The sequence below is a fragment of the Anomalospiza imberbis genome, chromosome Z, assembly GCF_031753505.1.
Source record: "Anomalospiza imberbis isolate Cuckoo-Finch-1a 21T00152 chromosome Z, ASM3175350v1, whole genome shotgun sequence".
Classification (NCBI taxonomy): Eukaryota; Metazoa; Chordata; class Aves; order Passeriformes; family Viduidae; genus Anomalospiza; species Anomalospiza imberbis.
In genome coordinates, this window is record NC_089721.1 from 26,853,487 (window position 1) to 26,872,508 (window position 19,022).

Below are 19,022 nucleotides of genomic sequence, written 5' to 3' on the forward strand. Positions count from 1 at the left end.
AAGAGTAATATTTTTAGTAACTGGTGCCTGTCTTTGATTTGGCTAATAGCTAGATTCTGTAATATATTCTCATTAGTTTTAGATACTAAGTTAGATTGTCCCTTGATAATATTCTTGCTTATGTCTCCATCTCTTTGAAAAGTTATACCTAACTGTTGTCTATGACTAGCACAAACACTAAGATTTGTTCTTGCTTCTTTGCTTAGAAGGAATAAATGCTCTTAATGCACACCAGCCAGAAAACACCTATTAGTGACAAGATTTGTTTCAGAAATTAAAAAGAGTAGTACTTTTCACACTACTAGTTAAAGTTTCTGTATGCTTTTCTCATACCTCTTCAAATCTGCATTAAATATTTGGAAAAGAGGTCCTAGAGCATGTCCTGAAAGACCCAAGTCATTAGCTAATTTAAAAGAAGTGAGTTCTGAAGTCTTACCCAGAAAGATTGCTCCACTGTTGTCTTCTGCTCATACCAACATTGTGTTTGCAGCCCAGGTATCTATTTGGTGTTAGTTGTCACAGTGTATAGTAGTACTATGTTTCCTAAATAGAAGCAAACAAGATTTTTGTAGGTATTGAAAACCTAATCCGCTGCATGAGTTGGGCAGTCCTTGCAAATCAGTGTAAATATGCGTTACCAAGATCTGACTGCACACGGGAAGTTTTGTGAGTAAAATAATGAGCACATACATGAATTACAGCAGCATGTTCAGCATTCAGAAGATACTGTTTATATTGTTTGAAGCACAAGAATGGCTGTGGTGTTTCGTATCGCCACTGCTTTGTAATGACTCAGTAGTATCTGAGGATACTAGCGTACATTCATCTTTTGAAATCTGTTAGTAATTGGTAATTAATGAAGGCACACTAGGAATCATATCTGTTTGCTTTGTGTAGCTCCTTCTGTTATTATCACCTTGGAATTTATCTGCACAAATACTTCTCTGTTGTATTCACTGTCTGAAGTTAACTGATCATTAGCAGGTGAGATGTGGAGAATTACTTGCATATTCTCAGAATGTTGGCAATATTTCAACTTCTGTTTTCTTGCTTATCTGCCTGTGTTTATATTATGGGATTGGGAGATAGAAACCATGGAATCTGCATAACGGAAGGCACCTTTTGCAATTAAGGGCAATTGCCCAGCAGAACTAGGGAAGATAGGCTGCTACTGGAATTAATAACATAAATAGAGATGAGATTCAGGTCACCTAAGTGCTCTAAGAATTGTTGGGCCAGCATTTATGTAAGACAGGTTCAAATAGCAGACAGTAAGTCAAGATTTAAATATTTTCATAAAGTAGTTGCAGCAGCTTTCTTTGGAGACCCCAAAATATTTATCTCTTTAAATTTGAGTAATCTTTTCCATCTACTATACATTTATTCATTGACTTTTAGCTGTCATGAAGATAAAAGTCCAAGGGATGAATGGAGAATATTAATTGCTCTTCTGAAGTCTCTTTAGGCACTCAGATCAGAGTTCTTCATGTCCTGTTCTGCAATTCTGCTCTGCAGTAGAGGAAGTTTCACCTTAATCTGTGATTTCTACATTAATCAAATGTGGTTTTTCAGCAAAAGTAACCTGGTGTAGTTGCCAGGGGGAAGCTGCTAAGATTAGTAAGCCTATCTGGTCTTTGGTCTGATTAACAAAACCATGTTATTTGTAACTGACACATTGCTTTTCACTTACCTGTTGCATCTCTATGCAAAGCTGAGCATAAGCCACGAGTTTTGTGTTTGTGTCTAAAATAATGAGGTTTTTAGATGTTTCATTTCAGAAATGAAAAGGATCTGCTTTGTAAATAATTTGACTATGTGAAAGCCAATTTGTAACTGAAGTCGTAGTAGACTGAGAATCCTTGAATATTACACATTTGCTTGCTGGTATATTTCCCAGTATGTTTGTTTACATTTCAGGCTGTAAGAGCACTACAGATAAGAAGATTTGTGCAAATAGTCACTATCAAATTGCTGTGATCTGAAATCACCTAGGAAAAAGGAACATAGTACTTTTTAATTAGGTATTTTTTGGTCAGGTTTCATCATGTTCAGCATTGTTGCTTACCAGTAGTATGATATAGGAGACTAATTCTAAAATAATGTACTAACAAAAGTCTTGTGGCCTTTGAAAGATTGAGATCTGTAATGAAAAATACTTCTTCTTGTATAATTCTTGTTCAAAGAATTATTAATTTTTCTACATCTAGAGAGTTCATTGCTCACCTTCTATGGAAGTTTTCTCACAGAATAAAAAATAACTGAAGGATTTCCTGTAATATTCAACTACAAAATCAAAAGCCAAGTACTGAAATTATGCCAGAATCTATGAGACATCTACCAATAAAACTACCTTGGAACATCTACATATAATGAAGAGTTTGTCTCCTTCTCTTAGATGCAGAATCCTGACACGTTATCAGCTATGTCAAACCCCAGAGCAATGCAGGCTCTGCTACAGATTCAACAGGGCTTGCAGACATTAGCAACAGAAGCACCGGGGCTTATACCAGGGTAAGAATTGATCTTACAAATTTGGACAGGAAGTCTTCCCTTGTGTTGGTTATTCTTTTTAGATTTAGAGATTTATACAGTCTTTATTAAAGATTCATCCTCTTGCCTTTTTTAGTTTAACCAAATTTGTTTTAGAATCTGCCACATTTGTCTGCTGTACAATCCTAAACAGTGATCACTCTGGTCTTTTTCTCAGCACTTTACTCAAACTGTTATTCTCTCTTTGACAGAATTTGTACCCACTAATTAATAAGAAGAGACAAACTTTTCTTTATTATTCAAGTGGTGTTTTTCTTTTTCTGTAACTTATACAGGTTTAATCCTGGTTTGGGTGGACTGGGAAGCAGTGGAGCTCCTACAGCATCCACTGTACCTAGTTCTGTTTCCACTGAAAATACAAGTCCAGCTTCAGGAACTGCTGAACCTGGTCACCAACAGTTTGTCCACCAGATGTTGCAGGCACTTGCTGGTGCAAATGCTCAGGTAATGGACATCATTATATTCTAGATATTTTTACTTTTATTCTTAATTGTAAAATACTGGAAAGAAGATAGATAGTTGAGGAGAGAGCCCACTGGATGCTTCTGGTCAAAGGTCAGTAGAGGAGGCTTAAAAGTGCTATTGCAGCTGTGCAAGTAAATACTGGAAAAAACATCCTCTGTCCTGATTAAAAACATGCCTCTGAAGGTCATACCATTAAGACAATGCAGAATTTTGCCATGAGTTTGTGTAAACAGGATATTTCTATAAAGCACAGCTAACAGTTTGCCTTAGACTAACAATCAGGATTTTGGTAATTTTAGTCAACAGATACTTGGGAGTGTTACAGAAGAAGTGATCTTTATGTCAAGGAAAAATAAATCCTGTGATATTCAAGATTGCTGACAACAATATAATCTTTGCTGTTCCACATTGCTAGGTTGAACTCTATTTTGTTTTAAAAACAGCTATATGGATAACTTTGACAAACTCTTCATGGGACATACATGTATCCAATTTAATTTGAATCCTCCTCTGTTGGTCAGTTTTTCCTGGAGTTCAGGAATGGTATGTAAGTGTAGATAATTTGATGTTGCTTGTTATAAAAAAAATTTCTTTAGTTGCTAATTGAATGTATTTGAATATATTTTTGTAACTTGAAAAAGGTGCAGTCAAAAATTAGAAAAGACAGAGTGGTGCGGAACCCACCTACGTTTAAATTGTGTATTTTGCTAAATATGTATTATGCTTTTATAGCTTGAAATTTTGTTCTTAGCAGTTACAAAATCCAGAAGTTCGATTTCAGCAACAACTGGAACAGCTGAGCGCAATGGGCTTTCTGAACCGTGAAGCAAATTTACAAGCACTAATAGCAACAGGAGGAGACATCAATGCAGCTATTGAAAGGCTGCTTGGCTCTCAGCCTTCATAGCAGTGTTTCTTTTAACTTGAAAAAATGTAATTTATTTTTGATAACAGCTCTTTAATCTTTCAAATTGCTTTATTTCATTCTGATTTTTGGGATTGTCTTGTTATAACTAAAACCAGTCTGATGCATTTGAAGGTGGAGTGCAGTAGTTTTCTTCAGACATTGGGAATCAATGCATTTTCACTTTTGAGTGCATCAGTTCTTCTGTTCTGCATTATTTGTGATTTTTTGGAAACAAAGCTTTCACAGTTGGATGAACAAGTTTTGTCTGACCTACAAATGGCCAATTTATTTACTGCTTAAACAGTATCATTCAGTAGTAATTTATGTAGATTACACATTAAAAAGGAAACAAATTAATTGAAGCTGTGGGTACCAATACTGCTTATTGTGATTTTTGACATGGTTTTTTTTCTTGACTAGCAAAATGCTAGAAGATTTATACCACTTGAGTAATCTACCATATTTTATTTTATTTGTCTAAGGATATAAACACAATATATACAACAGAGACAGCTCATTTCTAGAGATTTACACAATAAAATAGAGTGAAATTGTAAGCAATGAAAAAGTAAAGAACCCCACAAAAAAAAAACAAAATATAAAACTCAAAAAAAAAAACCCCACAAAAAACCAAAAAAACCACAAAAAAATAAAAACAAAAAAAACCCCACAAAAAACACAAAAAACCCCAAAAAAAACCACAAAAAAAACCCAAAAAAAAAACCCAGGAAAAAAAGTCATAGGCCTTGAATTTGGCGTAGACCTGCCCAGGCCCTTTGGTAACTATCTGAGAAAAAATGCTTAAGCAACTTCAGTTAAAATATACTGGAATTACAGTTCTGATTGTCTCTTTACATTTAACTGTACAGAAACTTCCATTATAACATCATTTCAATATTCACAAATTATTGTAAATTACTTTTGTCATTGTCCAAATTAAAGAGCCACAGCCTTGTGCTCTGAAGTTGCTTCTATGGTTATTTGGCTTGTTCCACTGAGATTTTGTCATATATTTTGATTTGTAATTGAAGAAATTACTTCTGTTAATGGTCATGTGATACTCTAATTACCTTTAAGCACCAAATAAAAAAATACTGTACAGCTTTTGAGTTTCTATTGGTAGTTACTTCTCTTGTGCACAGGTAATAAATGAATTTTAAAAATCTTTAAGCATCTTGTTTCAGTGCATTTGCAGTTGATCATTACCTAAAAATCAAGATGACAGTCCATCTTAAGAGCATTTGAGAGAACTCAAGCTCTGGCAATACTTAACAGTTCTGCACTAAGACTGGTTAACAACTCCTGCAGTGTGAGCTGGACGGAGGAGAATAAGAGATGGATGATGTTGAAGACTTCTAGCTTAGATGAAGTGGGGATTGCAGAACAAAAGTTGAAATTAATCTGCTTTTTATTGCTCTTTTGTGTCAGTTTAATGGACTTGTGCATGTTCAGGTTCCTTCAATGTTCTTGAACCTGATCTTCTCCAGAGTGCAATTCTTAATTTTTCCAATCCCTGTTCTCACCTTCTGTGACTTGGGCAGTGTGGCTGGAGCACTTGCTGGTGAAGACTGAGACAAAAAAATTGAGTACCTCAGCCTTCTCCATGTCCTATGTAACCAGGTCTTCCAAATCCCTCCTGAAAGGAGCCACACTTACCCTAGTCTTTTACTGCTAATGTACCTAAAGAAGATTTTTGTTACCCTTGATATTCTTGGCCAGATTTACTTCGGTCAATGCTTTAGCTTTCCTGACCATCTCCCTACTTTTACCTTCTGCAACTAAGGCTGTGTGGCTGGAACACTTGCCAGTGAAGGGAACAGGCTGGGCATCGGACAGTGGGTGCTGAGCCACTGTACTGCATCATTTGATTCTTTTGGGTTTTACTCCTCTCTCTCTCTCTCTAATACTAATAACAGCAATAATTTCATCTCCCTGGCTGTTTGGACAATTTATCTGAATTACTCTCAAGCTACCTTTTTCTCTTTCCATGCTCTGTAAGCTGTTTGTGTTTTAAATTTGTCCAGGGGCTCCTTGTTCATCTATACAGGCCTCCTGACATTATTTTTTAATTTCCTCTTTGGTGGGATGCATTAGTCTTAAGCCTTGAGGAAACAATCCTTGAATGTCATCCAGCCCTCTACGCTTCAGGCTCTGTCCCATGGTATTCTGCCAGAGAGATCCTCCAAGAGGCCAAATTCACCTTTCCTGAAGTCCAGCGCAGTTACCTTGCTTCTCACTCTCCTTGTTGCCCCAAGGATCTCAGTTTCCACTGTTTCATGGTCACTGCAGCCCAACCTGCTTTTGGGCTCCACAGTCCCCATCAGCTCCTTGTTGCTGAGAACAAGATTCAGCCTAGCACCTCTCCTCTTTGGTGCCTTTATCAGTTGGAGAGGGCAGTTGTCATCAGTGAACCTCCTGGAATACACGTGCTCTACTGTCCTAAGCCTCCAATAGGCTGTCACAACCCAGAAGTGTGTGTGAGGTTTCTTGTAAATTCTCATCTATCTCAACAAGGTTCACATGTCTATACATGGGTACATTAGTCAACTGTTTGTAAAATGGTGTATTGGAAAAGATGAAGACCTCATTAACAGCAGAGGTGCCACAAGAGGGTGCTGTATCCATGATTTTCATAGCTACAAAATTTGTACAGGTCTGACAAGTCACTTAGTCTGAAGAGGTCTCTGAAATTTGAGGGTATTAAGCATACAAACATCCATGTCTCTTGCACTTTACTTTGCCTCTGTGTCTTCAACTTGCACCCTGGCTCTTGGAACAAACAGGCTCTGAGGTGAGAGCACCCTGCAGTAGATTGAAACTGGTAACTGCTTGGTATTCTCCCTTCAGGTCACAAATAAACAGGAAAACACCTTGTCTGGGGAGGTTAATGCCTAAAATCCCAACTCAGTGTCTAAAGATTGCTGCTTTCAGTAAGATAATGACCATTTATTGCACTAATTTAAGCACAGTAGTTTGTCTAGTAAACCACAAAGACCTTACTATTTTCATACGTAGTGACAACCATGACTAATGTTTTTCAACTACTTACCCAGGTAAAAATTGCACTAAAGATGCTTTCAAACATGAAAACATAAGGCATTAGTTTACAAGAGGTCATCTATATCCCAAGAATAAAAAAAGCATGACACACTAAAAATAATCCATGTGTGACAGCATATGGAGATGTCTCCATTTGGACAAGACTCAAATCTTTCTTACAGAAACTATATGAAGTTTTTATAATATTAAGCTGAAAAGCCACTTCTTGTATAACATGACATGTAGTACTTTTTGAAAAACATCTTGGTGGTAAAAAAGGATTTTAACCTTAAATTCTGTGAGGTAAGTGACACATTGGGTATTTGGAATTTTCTTCTAATCTTCATCAAAAAAGATGAGAAAAATACATATTAGGAATAGTTTGATCAAAAGCTTTAAAGCAATTCCACTGACATGCACTGAGGTGCCCACCAGCACTGGTAAGTGAAAGAGAAGGTCCAACTGCAAAAGAGTAAGTTTTCAAAAATAAGATGTCTATCAACATTGCATTCAGTACCTTAAATCACTGGTTGACTCACACTTGACTGCAATTTGTACGCTTTGTACATGAAAGCTCTAAGTTCAGAGTCAGTATGATGCCACTTAAGCTTTATTTCTAAAGCTTTTCATTCAATTAAATGTTGTATATTGCATCGCCACCACTGCCTTTTTCTTTTCTCACATTTTTAAGCTTGGTGGCCAATGTATACAGTAAGAGATCAGAAAAGTTCTTGTGAAGTCATCAGTGCTCTGGTGAGGTCAACAAGGATAGAAACACAGAACCTACAACTCAGTGAAAATCCAGCAGTGAGAGAGGGGTAGTGTCATGTATGGAACTTCATCATGCATGTTCCTGCCTCCTCTAGGAAAATGATGTTATTTTTAACAAAGCTGTAAATTATTTAATCTTGTAATAGCAGGTGTGCCCATCTCAGAGTCTGACAGAGTAAATATTAAAATTTAGAAAATAAATTATTCTGTGTGACCCTTGCCAGGATTTTCAAAAGCAGGCTCTTACTAAAAGGAAAATTTTGACTTCATAGAGTGAAGGGCTTAAAAAGTTAACAGTTTTTGCAAATTACATCTTGTATGTCTTTTACAGAGCCATGATTAAAAAAATGAGTAGTAAACCAGCTCTTAAAAGCAATTTAATAATTAAAATCCTGTCTCATAGCCTTGCTATCCTTCAGGGAATTTCTGTATATGTCATTCAGAAAATTACTCTGGCAAAGCCTCACCCTGAAGAATGGCACTCTCAATCTGTAGCAGTATTTCTGGGAGAGATTTTTCTAGACTGACAGTAATGAAGTTTTCTGGTGCACTGGGTGGCTCTAGAGTATCAAACTGCGACTGGAGAAGTTCAAGTGGCATAAAATGACCTCTCCGCTTCTGCAGGCGGTCAGCAATGATGTCCTTAGGTCCATCCAAATGAACAAAGAGGATCTTCAGTGCTGGGTTTTCTCCTGGTTGCTCTGGCTGGTTGCTTTCAATTACAGATGCTCCACCAATTAACACACGCCTGTACATCTTCTTCAGTGCAGAACAGGCCAGAATTGTATCTTGTCTAGATGTGTCTTCTCTGTCAAAAATTAAAAAAAAAACAAAACAAAAAAAACACCAAAAAACCTTTACATATCTACATGTAGTATAACAAAAATGGCTTGTTAGTTCTTCTGAACAATGTAGACATGCCCTAGCTCCTCAAGAAGGCCAGCCATGGGAGTAGTGGCATTTTGACAGTGGTATTTGAGTGATTTTGACAGGATTTTGAAACCAAATTTCCAGTCCAGGTAAAGATGTGATTTGAAAGTGAGGCCAAGCTAGCCAACCTTTTGGTAAAATCTCAGTCTTAGGGACCTTTTCTATCAGCCAACATTCTTTCCTAAATTAAATTCAGTTCTAGCACAAGGAAGTGTCAAGCTCATTTCTTTAATTGCTGAGAACAGGAACTAAATATCCATAGAAACACCTATCCCTTCTCTATAAAATTACTATACTATTCTCTCTAAGGATAAGTGGCTGATAAGCAATACAGACCACTGTTCTTAAATACACAATATTTTCAACACCTGCTGTCATTGTCTCAGATTTAACTGTAATTTGTTTCCTGCAACTCATTGGTAGTATTGCATCTATATTCATTTCAGCTTAAACAAGGGATTGCAGTTCAGTGAATGCATTGCATATGTATTTTCTGCTGACAAGGTTTCTTCAAATAAAGCATTTAACTCTGGATGTGTCTGTTCCTCCAAAAAGCAAATCCAGAATTAGTTGTCTCTATGAAAAGTGAATAAAATTCCTGCCTAAGAAAATATATTTTGTAATAAAATTAAAATCAGGTATACACCTATTTAAAAATCATCCTATGGTCATCAGATTTTGGTTCAAAGGGATGTAAGAATTTCTAATACCTACCATTATCACCTAGGTAGAGTCAGTGACAGCCTCAGATATTAATCATTAAACAATGGCATTAGGCTCTTTTAAAATATAGTTGATTTTGTAAAGTTTCCAGAGCTGGGCAGTGGCATTGAGCTATCATATAACCAGAAGCAATGGATCCAGCAAATGAATCCAGACAAATTTCTCAGTGAGAAATGAGGTATGCTCACCTAATGTGCACAAGCAAGTGTAAAGCCTGGCTTAACAGTCCCTGCCCTCCCAACCTTTTCCTTTTTTAGGACACACTCCAGTCCCTTCATCGTTGCCGGATGCTCTCCAGTATGTCCATGCCTCTCTCATAATGAGGAGCCCAGAACTGACACAGCAGTTCAGGTGTGGCCTCACCAGTGCAAAAGGGGAGGGGAAGGATCACCTCCTTTGACCTGCTGGCAATACTTGGTCTAATATAGTCCAGGATTCAGGATTTTGCTGGCCTGCCTTGCCAGAAGAGCACATTGCTGCCATATATCCAACTGGGGCTGTCCACCACAGCTCCCTCAAGCCCTTTTCTGCTGAGTGCCCCTCAGTGTCTGTACCAGTGCTTGGGGTTGTTCCTTCCCAGGGGCAGGATTTGCAGTTTTAAAAGGTTCCTACCAAACAGTTTCTACAGCTTTTCAAGGTCCCTCTTGCATCAGTTACTCCTCCCATTTTGGTGTCATCTGCAAATTAGCAGAGTAAACTCAAGCAAGCAAACAGTGTCAAACAAACTTGACAAAGTATCTTATTCAAAATAACAGTATTTTATCCTATTCTTGTTATTGGTGTATTTTGTGGTTATGTTCTTTGTAAGTAGCTAATGTCAGGCTTATTAATTAACTGGATCCTTGAAATTATTTTTACACAGATAGAAGAAAAACAACCATCATTGGCAACAATTTCCCACTTTATTTCTCAGGGATTAGCTCACCACCAGCAATTACCATGACAGTTTAGATTAGTAAAAATAGAATGATTTTACTACCTGCAGGATTTCTTTACAATACCACTTAGATTTCTGCTTTACAATGCAGTAGGGAAAAACACTTCTGGTACTTCTGTCTTTAGCTAAAACATTTAAAAACTAGATATTCTCTTACCTCCTTAGTATATCATGCAATGCACAAAGCCAAGGAATCCTGTCCTAGAAAGAAAACAAGTTAATTAAAAATTCTTCAGAAATTAATTTGAAACAATTTCTTCTAGCATCTCAGATATTTGACTAGAGAAAATATTAGCATTAAACTGTACAGCAAGTTCAGTTTTGAATCTCTCTCTTCCTACATAGATATGCTCCCACTGCCTGAAGGCTAATAAGAAGTGCTAGGCATATTATGAATAAGATGCTTTTAGTGGAATAATATTTTTTATATTATGGTCCCTACAAGTATATGATGGAAGTAATATGCATGCGAATGCAGCATGCACCTTGTAAACCTCTGAAGGACAGTCAACTTATTTCTTGCTTCTACTATACTATTCAAATGTACAGCTAGAGTTGTTATTTCTTTTCCCTGATATAGTTCATACACACACCCCATCCCCGTTTTGGATCCAAGTTGAAGCTTTCAGTAACAGACAGATCTAAATTTAGTTATCTGTAATAATTATATTTATGTCAGTAGCACTCACAAACAAATGTAACCACAGCTACAATTTCTCAAAACTTTTGCCTATTACTTAGGCAAACACGAGTGATCGATCAAATGCTTACTTAATATGAAATTTTAAAATGTTGCAAACTTCAGTCATGCCTAATGAGCACTAAAGAGCTGCTCCCAAATAATGTTTCAATGCTGTTACTGCTGGGTGAGCACAACAAATGATAACATGGGCAAATAAATGCAACAATTTTTTGCTGCTATCATTACAGTCACTTCCCCTAGGCATTCAAGAAGGCCCTCACAATTTTGCACCTCTCATTTTTCAAAAGAGATGCTTTCCTCTTGCTGAGCACCATGCACCAGTGGTTTAGTCATTCAAGTGTATAATGCTGCTACAGACAACATACACGCTTCCAACCACTAGTGAAAGATTCAAGTTTTTAACCAGAATGTAGAATTTTTTTTTCAGTTTAAATTGGCTAAGGACATCTCCCAAAAGATGTGAAGGACTAAAAGAAAAAAAAAAGTGGAAGCCTTGCCAAAAAAAAAAAAAAAAACAGGAAAAAGGGTAGGAGCTTTGCAAAATTTTTCTATTACAGCTAGATTATTAAAGTCTTTTTCAAAATATCCTATTACTGCATCTTGCCCTGTTTCTAGGCTCCATATGCTTTTAGATTGATTTCATATGTTCACCAGGATTGTTTAGTTTATATTCTTTGTTTAAAAGTCTTTGTCTACAGTCATAAGTGTATTTTTCTCTAGAAGTAGTGGACATTAACTTTTTAAATTCTTCCTGATTCTGTACAGGAAAAGTGGCTTTAACTGCAAAACTACTGTCCTAATTGATGGCAAGTGGAAAAATCCTTTTTTTCAAGCTGTACCATTATGCTATTAGTACTTTAAGCATTGTCAGCCCATCAAGGGATGGGATTGTCCTGCTCTGCTCTGCACTGGGCCCAGCCTCACCTTGAGTCCTGTGTGCAGTTTTGGGCACCACAATATAATAAGAATATAAATATATTAGAGAGCATCCAACATCCATCCAAAGGAGGGCCTTGAGGATGCTGAGGGGCCTTAGGGGAACCTGTATGAGGAGTGGCTGAGGCCACTTGATTTTGTTCCACCTGCAGAAGATCTCATTGCAGTTACAACTTCCTTGTGAGAGGAAGAGGAGGGGCAGGCACTGATCTCTTCTCTGTGACGATCCACTGATTGTCAGGGAATGGTCTGAAGTTGTGTCAGGGGAGCTTAACATTAGATATCAGAAAAAGGCCCCAACCCAGAGGGTGGTTGGGCACTGGTACAGGCTTCCCAAGGAAGTGGTCACAGCACCAGCCTGACAGAGTTCCAAAGCATTTGGTCAGCATTCTCAGGCACATGCTGCAATTCAGAATCATGGAAACATTAGGCTTGGTGAAGACCTTCAGGATCATCAAGTCCAACCTTTGACTCAATACCACCATGCTAATTAAACCATAGCTCATAACCAAGTGTCTACTTGTTTTTTTTAAACACTTCTAGGGATGGTGACTACACCACTTTTCTGAGCAGCCAATTCCAATGCTTAGCCACACTTTCAGTGATGACATTTTTCCCAATACTCAACTTGAACCTCCCCTAGCACAGCCTGAGACCATTTTCCCTTGTCCTATTCCTTCTTACCTGGGAGAAAAAGCTGACTCCCATCTCACCACCTTTCTAGTAATTGTAGAGACTGATAAGATGTCCCCTGAGCCTCCTTTTCTCTGGGGTAAAAACACCCCTACCTCCCTCATCTGCTCTTCACAGGACTTATGTTCCAGACCCTTCACCAGATCCTTTGCCCTTCTCTGGACTGACTCCATCACCTCAATGTCCTTCCTGAATTAAGAGGCCCAGAACTGGACACAGCACTCAAGGTGTAGCCTCACCAATATGAGATACAGGTACAGGAGGGACAATTGCTGCCCTGATTTTGCTCGCCACATAGAAGCAAGGATGCCACTGGCCTTCTTGACCACAGTCAGCGTGTGCTGACTCATATTCACCTGCTGCCGACTAGCACTCCCAGGCCCTTTTCTGCTGGACAGCTTTCTAGCCTCTCTCCCCCAAGCCTGTAGTCCTGCCTAGAGCTGTTGTGACTCAAGGGCAGGACCTGGCACTTCACCTTATTGAAACTTATATGGTTGACCTCAGCCCATTGATCCAGCCTGTCTGGACCCCAATGCAGAGCCTTCCTGCCCTCCAGCAGATCAACACTTCCATCCAAATTGGTGTCACCTGCAGACTTACTGAATGCAGTCAATCCCCTCCATATCATTAATGAAGATGTTAACCAGGATTGGCCGTGATGCTGATACCTGTAACTCCATTCACCAACAACTTCTGGGCCTGACAATCCAGCCACTTCTTAACCAGTGAACAATGCACTCATCCTAGACATGAGAAGCCCGTTTCTCTAGGAGGATGCTTTGGGAAATGGCATCAAAGGCTTCACTAAAGTTCAGGCAGACTATATCCACAGCATTTCCCTCATCCACTAGTTCATCTGGATATAGAAGGACATAAAGTTACTTTTCCCAAACCCCTGCTGGCTGAGCCTGATGCAGTGGTTGTCCTGCACATGCTGTGTGATGTACTCAATCTGTTCCATAACCTTCCCTGACACTGAGGCCAGACTTACAGGCTCCCTGGATCCTCCTTCCAACCCTTTCTGTAGATGGGCCACATTGGCCAATCTCTAGTCATCTGGGACCTCCCAAGTTAACCACAAATGGTGATAAACTATGAAAAGTGATTTGAGAGAAGGGTAAAAAAATTTTGGAGCTGTTTTGTGCAGGACCATGCGATAGATTCTGTGGTTCTTGTGGGTCCCTTCCAACTCAGGATATGCTAAGATTCTGATTCAAATCCAAAACTGCAATTCTGCGTGTGAACTGTAGAGGTGGAGATTTCTCACAAATCCTGAAGCAGCAGCATACCTACCACTTGCGAGCTGACAAGCATTTGATAAACTACTTTTTTATGCAGAATCTTTTTTGACACAAGAAGCCTCCCTCACCTTAGCGAATGAAGACGTGTGTTTACAGTCAGATTAGTCTATGTAGTAAGCTACAATCTACTTCAACAAGATGTGCATGAAGTTACAGAGATAAATGTACAACAGTTTTTTCAGGGCTTATTCAAGGTACCTCATCATTTAGTGGTATCCCTTCTTCCATTTTCTTCTTATTCTCTAGAGGATGATAATCGTCTGCATCGTAGAATTTCCATCCCAACTAAGAAAAAAAAAATTAATTATGTATCGTTCAGTTAGGTCAGGTGAGGCAACAATGACTTCAGAATTTACAAAGACAACAGTTAAGAAATTACAGGCTTCTTGCACCACAGTATGAATCACCGTTTACACTGTTTATAGCATGATGATTAGCAAAAAAAACCCGACCAATCGACCTAAAAAAAAAAAAAAACAACGAAAAAAACCCCAAAAAAAACCAACCAACCAAAAAAAAAAAAACCACCCACAAACAACAAAAACCACTAAGGCAGCTTGGTAGCAGCAACAGCTGTTGCATCACGGCACTGAGCCGAAGTCCGTGCAGCCAACACTGCACCAGCCAAACCCGGCTCGAGGGACCAGCAGCCCGAGGGAAGGCCGTCGGCCCAGCGCAGGGAGGTGCCTGCCCGCCCCGGCACGCCTCCGAGGCGGCAGCTTCCACACGCTCCTACCTTCTCTGCCAGCCGCGATCCGACCGTGGTCCTGCAGGGAAGCACAAAGGGCCGATTAAGCACCCGCACCCGCCCCGCGGGGCTCCGGCAGCGCCGAGCCCCCGGCGCTGCTGCAGCGCCGTCGCTGCTCCGCCCCCCGCCTGCCCCCCGGTACCTACTTCCCTGAGCCGCTGACGCCCATCACCACCACCAGCACCATGGCGGCTCGGTGCGCTCTGCCGCTGCCCCTTTGCCCTCCCGCGCCGCCGCCCGGGCCCGCCCTCGGCCTCCGCCGCGGGAGGCGGGTGCGGGTCCGCCCGCGGCCCCGGGCGTGGGGCGGCCCCAGCGCGGCCGTGGGGAAGCGGCCGAAGCGCCTCCTCCTGCCCCGCCGCCGCCGCCCCGCGGCTGCCCGGGACCGTCCGCTCCCCTTCTATGGGAACTCGAGACACCCGTGTCGTGTCTCCCGCTCTCTTTCCCCCTAGTCGCTCCTTGTGCTGAAGTTACCTGATCTTCTCCCAAGCCTTTTTTGTCTCAGGCTTTTCAGTCTGGTCGGGCGTTTCTCTTCCAGCGGTTCTTAGCACGGTATTCACTGTTTGCAGCCTCAGCAACACAGGCGAATTTAATAGAAACAATAATTTCTGCAGTGCTTGTTGGAGTGTGCATTGATGCCCGTTGAATTCTGTATTACCCTTTGGTGATAAAGGTCTGCCTTTAAAATTTAATTAAGGCATCAGCCATGCCCTGACTAACTCCATTTTAGTATTTCTTAAAGCATTGATCCAGTCGTACTTTTAAATCGCTGAATTACTTGGTGGGAAGGTTGGGAAGGACCACTGATAGGGTCGTCTAGTTCAACACCCTGGCTCAGGCAGGACCCCGTAAAGCACATTAGGATTCTGTTCAGGTGGCTTTTGACTATATCCAGTGAGGGAGATTCCACAATCTCTCTGGGCCTCCTGTTGCAGTGCTCGGTCACCTTTGCAGTGACTAATTGCTTCCTGATGTTCGAGTAGAACTTCCTGTGTTTCAGTCTGTGCCCACTGCCGCATATCCTATTGCTTAGCACCACTGAGCAGAGCCTGGATCCATCCTCTTGCTACCCTCCCTTCAGATACTGATAAACATTGATGACATCCCCTCTCAGTTGTCTTTTTTCGAGGCTGAACAGGCCCAGGTCCCTCAGCCTTTCTCCATAAGAATGATCTAGTCCCTCAGTCATCTTTGTAGCCCTTTGCTGGATGTGCTCCAGGAGCTCCATGATTCTCTTGTTCTGTGAAGCCTAGAACTGAACATGGCACTCCAGATGTGGCCTCACCAGAGCTGAGAAGAGGGGCAAGATTGTGGAAAATTGTGGAAATTCTCTTAGTAAGTATTCTTGCTATTATCATGTGTATATATCTGACCTAGCAACATTTTTAAAGCTCTGCAAAGATCAAATGCAGTGATGCTACTGACCAGCATTAAAGTTTTCCTGTGCAACGGAGAAGCATCTGATGCACTTGTAAAAGCTGCTCCACCCGGTGAGGGTGGCTTCAGGAGGGCACGATGTGTGCCTCCTTCATATTTTTTACATCACTCAAACCTTGGAATAAATTCTCAGAACATTAAGTCTCCCAGTCTGCATGAAATTTTAGTTCCTTTGCATGGCACTTCAAATAACATTATGAATGATACATGTATCTTTTTTTTTAATTGTGGCCTGTCTCTGACCATTTAATTGAGATGTGGGATTTCATATACCTATTTGACATACCTATTAAGAAATTCTAATGAAGACCGGAACCTTCAATGTTATTAAGCTATTACTGAATCAGGCCAGTTCTCAAATTACTAACAGACTACAATGATATTTAAGGCACCGTGTGACTGGATACGTATTTTACTGTAATAGTTTATGATTGTGCCAAAGTAATTGAATTTGCATGTATCTTTTCCATTTGTTGGCTTATTAATTGTGAGACAGGGAAAAATGTTCAGTTTGGATGAGAGTTCCAGGGAGATCCAAATGAACAAGCTCAAGAGTACCAGCGGTCACTTTGACCCTGGAAGCATCACAATTGCTATTCCCATTCCTAGAATTAGAACTTTTAATTGCTCTGTCACAACAATTCCCCAGATTTTGCTAACATGAAGAGCAACTGACTAGCCTGCCTACAGTGCACAGTCAATAGCTTTTGTTGTAACCAGCTTTAACAAACTTCTCTATTCGATACCTTTTCTTTTCACCATTCATATCCTTGCATTTTGCAAGAAGAGCCATGTTTGACTGGTGTGATGTTATCTAATAGCTATTTTATATCCTTTCTCATGCAGAAAGTTGTGCCAGGGGTTCTCTTTTACTCAATCCCAGGATAACGTAACATGAGCATGCACTGGCAGAGTTTACATGCACTGTACAGGCAGCAGTGTGCTCTGCAGATGCTGCTGCAGGAAGAAGAAAAAGATCTGGAGAAAGCTGATTGAATTGTGCAAACACAAGAGCCTATAGGCAATGTGAAGAAGGCAATATCATTCAGACTTTCTGCTTGTGTGGCTGATCTGATTTGTGGAGATATAATTCAAGTTAGTAGCCAACTGGAGAGATGACTGCATAAAAATCAGCCAAATGGCTGACTTAACAGCATCAGATTGTATATGCTTTAGTTAAGCATTTAAGATGTGCTTAATTAAGTGGTAGATCCAAAAAAATATGTGGATCCTTTTCATAAGGGGGAGGATTTCCCTTTCACTCTGTTGTAGTCACAGGACTATTAAATATTTTTACACTTACTATTTCTTTAATAACATGGAGGAGTTTTGTATTAGTCTTCATCATTTAGTGATATATATACATCCTAGGAAATTTATCCTGATGCTTATTCTTTGAAGATCTTTTGCTGGAGGTGGCATGGGTGCCTTCTCCCTATCATTTAAATCTATTTTTATTTCTGATGTTGTCAGAATTTAGAACTTGATTCTGAATCTCTGATGTAGCTATATAAAAAATCTTGTATGGTTTCATGAGTTCCAGAGTACATTCACATAGCTGAAATAGGAGACAATTGAATGTAAATGTCTTTGGATGTTTTATTTATTATATTTAGTAATAGTTGAAGTTACAATATAATGATGACTGATGAACATTCTAGAATTAAAAGCTGAAAACCTCAAGAATACCTACCAGAAAACACATCAAGTACTTCTCAGCCGCAAAAGAATTTTCCAGACACTGTATTTTTACATTTTAAAATGCCATTTGGTATATTTTATGGCTATTAGAGTATTTTCAATGTCTTTCTGAGCCTTTCTGGTTTGACTAATTGACTAATATTGAATTTATGAAATTCAGTAAAGCTTCATCTTTATTAAATTAGCTGCCTAATTTTAGAGAAGGGTAATATGAAATATGAATGAGAGAATTTCATTTTTCTGGAGTTATTTCTGTTTGCCCTCACTGTATCTATCTCCTTCCCACGGATACTAGGAGATGTCTCTTGTATTCAGAATATTGCCAAATTCAAAGTAGAAAAAAAACATTCCCATGATAATTCCTAATGGAAACTTGTCACAGTATAAAGGTGAACTACTGTAAAAGTGCACAGGCCTCTTAAAGCTTGCCAGGAGCATCCATTGTCATGGACGTCTGCTTCTTATAAAAGTGAGGGCTCAGATACATTGAATAATCTGAGCTTCCTGAATCTTAAAGAGAGTAAGACTGTTTTTCAAGCAGCTAAGACCCAAATTTATGAGTCATTTAGGGGTTCAAATCAAATCCTGAATATGCATTGATAGTAAATACAAGGCAGAGAGTGTTAATACAGTATGTTTACTCTGAGGAGAGTAGCTGAAAGAAGCTATTCTGTGGTGTTCTGTTGGTCACAGTTAATCCTCATTGTGTAGTAAATAATCATCAAATTACAGCTATGTTGATTGGAACATTACCAACAATTTTCAGAATTTGTTTTATGCTATGCAAAGTCAGTCATACTTGTATGGAGTCCTTTCTGAGTAGAATTTAGTGCATAATGGCTTTCTGCACCCAACAGGATTTGCCAGTACTGAGAAAAAAAATCATCAATTTGATAAATGAGTCAAACTTTCAGACATTTGGGATCAGTGAATCAAACTAAAACTGTTAAATGTTTTTAAAATCACATTAAATATTTGTATATATTGCCTCATCCCTTTTTTTATGCTGAAATTCAGAGCTGATGTTCACAAAATAAAGAAGGAGCATTGTAAATAACTCTTCTTATTTCTCCAATTTGCAGTACCAACACAAACAAACAAACAAAAATATAGGTAAGAGGAAATGGGAGCAGCTTTTTTTGTTGCTTGTGACACAAGTATGTTCTCAGTTTGATTCCAAAGTT

At 39.4% G+C, this 19,022-nt stretch overlaps 2 protein-coding genes across 8 annotated transcripts in view; one reads left to right on the forward strand and one right to left on the reverse strand.

Annotated features, from left to right (window-relative positions):
- Nucleotides 1-7,971, forward strand: part of UBQLN1 (ubiquilin 1) — a 30,065-nt gene extending 22,094 nt beyond the window's left edge. For 3 of the 7 annotated variants that reach the window (XM_068176556.1, XM_068176551.1, XM_068176554.1), the window contains 3 exons: nucleotides 2,396-2,511; nucleotides 2,826-2,994; nucleotides 3,767-5,085. In XM_068176556.1, coding sequence (XP_068032657.1) covers nucleotides 2,396-2,511; nucleotides 2,826-2,994; nucleotides 3,767-3,922 — 441 coding nt within the window. In that variant the 3' untranslated portion in view covers nucleotides 3,923-5,085. Of the gene's footprint in view, nucleotides 1-2,395; nucleotides 2,512-2,825; nucleotides 2,995-3,766; nucleotides 5,086-7,652 lie in introns of those variants that run through there. The other 4 variants (XM_068176558.1, XM_068176553.1, XM_068176555.1 and 1 more) reach the window with 2 other exon arrangements.
- IDNK (IDNK gluconokinase) lies at nucleotides 4,158-14,955 on the reverse strand. Its single transcript, XM_068176560.1, has 5 exons — nucleotides 14,850-14,955; nucleotides 14,692-14,722; nucleotides 14,154-14,240; nucleotides 10,480-10,523; nucleotides 4,158-8,540 (listed from the first exon to the last, which is right to left on the reverse strand). The coding sequence occupies exons 1-5, from the start codon at nucleotides 14,888-14,890 to the stop codon at nucleotides 8,180-8,182; spliced, it is 564 nt and encodes a 187-aa protein (XP_068032661.1). The 5' UTR covers nucleotides 14,891-14,955; the 3' UTR covers nucleotides 4,158-8,179.
- Between the last annotated feature and the right edge of the window lie 4,067 nt (nucleotides 14,956-19,022).

What these genes read in the sequence shown, in the direction of transcription:
- IDNK (XM_068176560.1), bottom strand. Translation starts at nt 14,890, where the DNA reads ATGGTGCTGGTGGTGGTGATGGGCGTCAGCGGCTCAGGGAA. An exon ending in GATCGCGGCTGGCAGAGAAG is followed by an intron (nt 14,241 to 14,691) that starts GTAGGAGCGTGT and finishes TTTTTTTCTTAG; the next exon opens with TTGGGATGGAAATTCTACGA. An exon ending in TTGCATGATATACTAAGGAG is followed by an intron (nt 8,541 to 10,479) that starts GTAAGAGAATAT and finishes AATTTTTGACAG; the next exon opens with AGAAGACACATCTAGACAAG.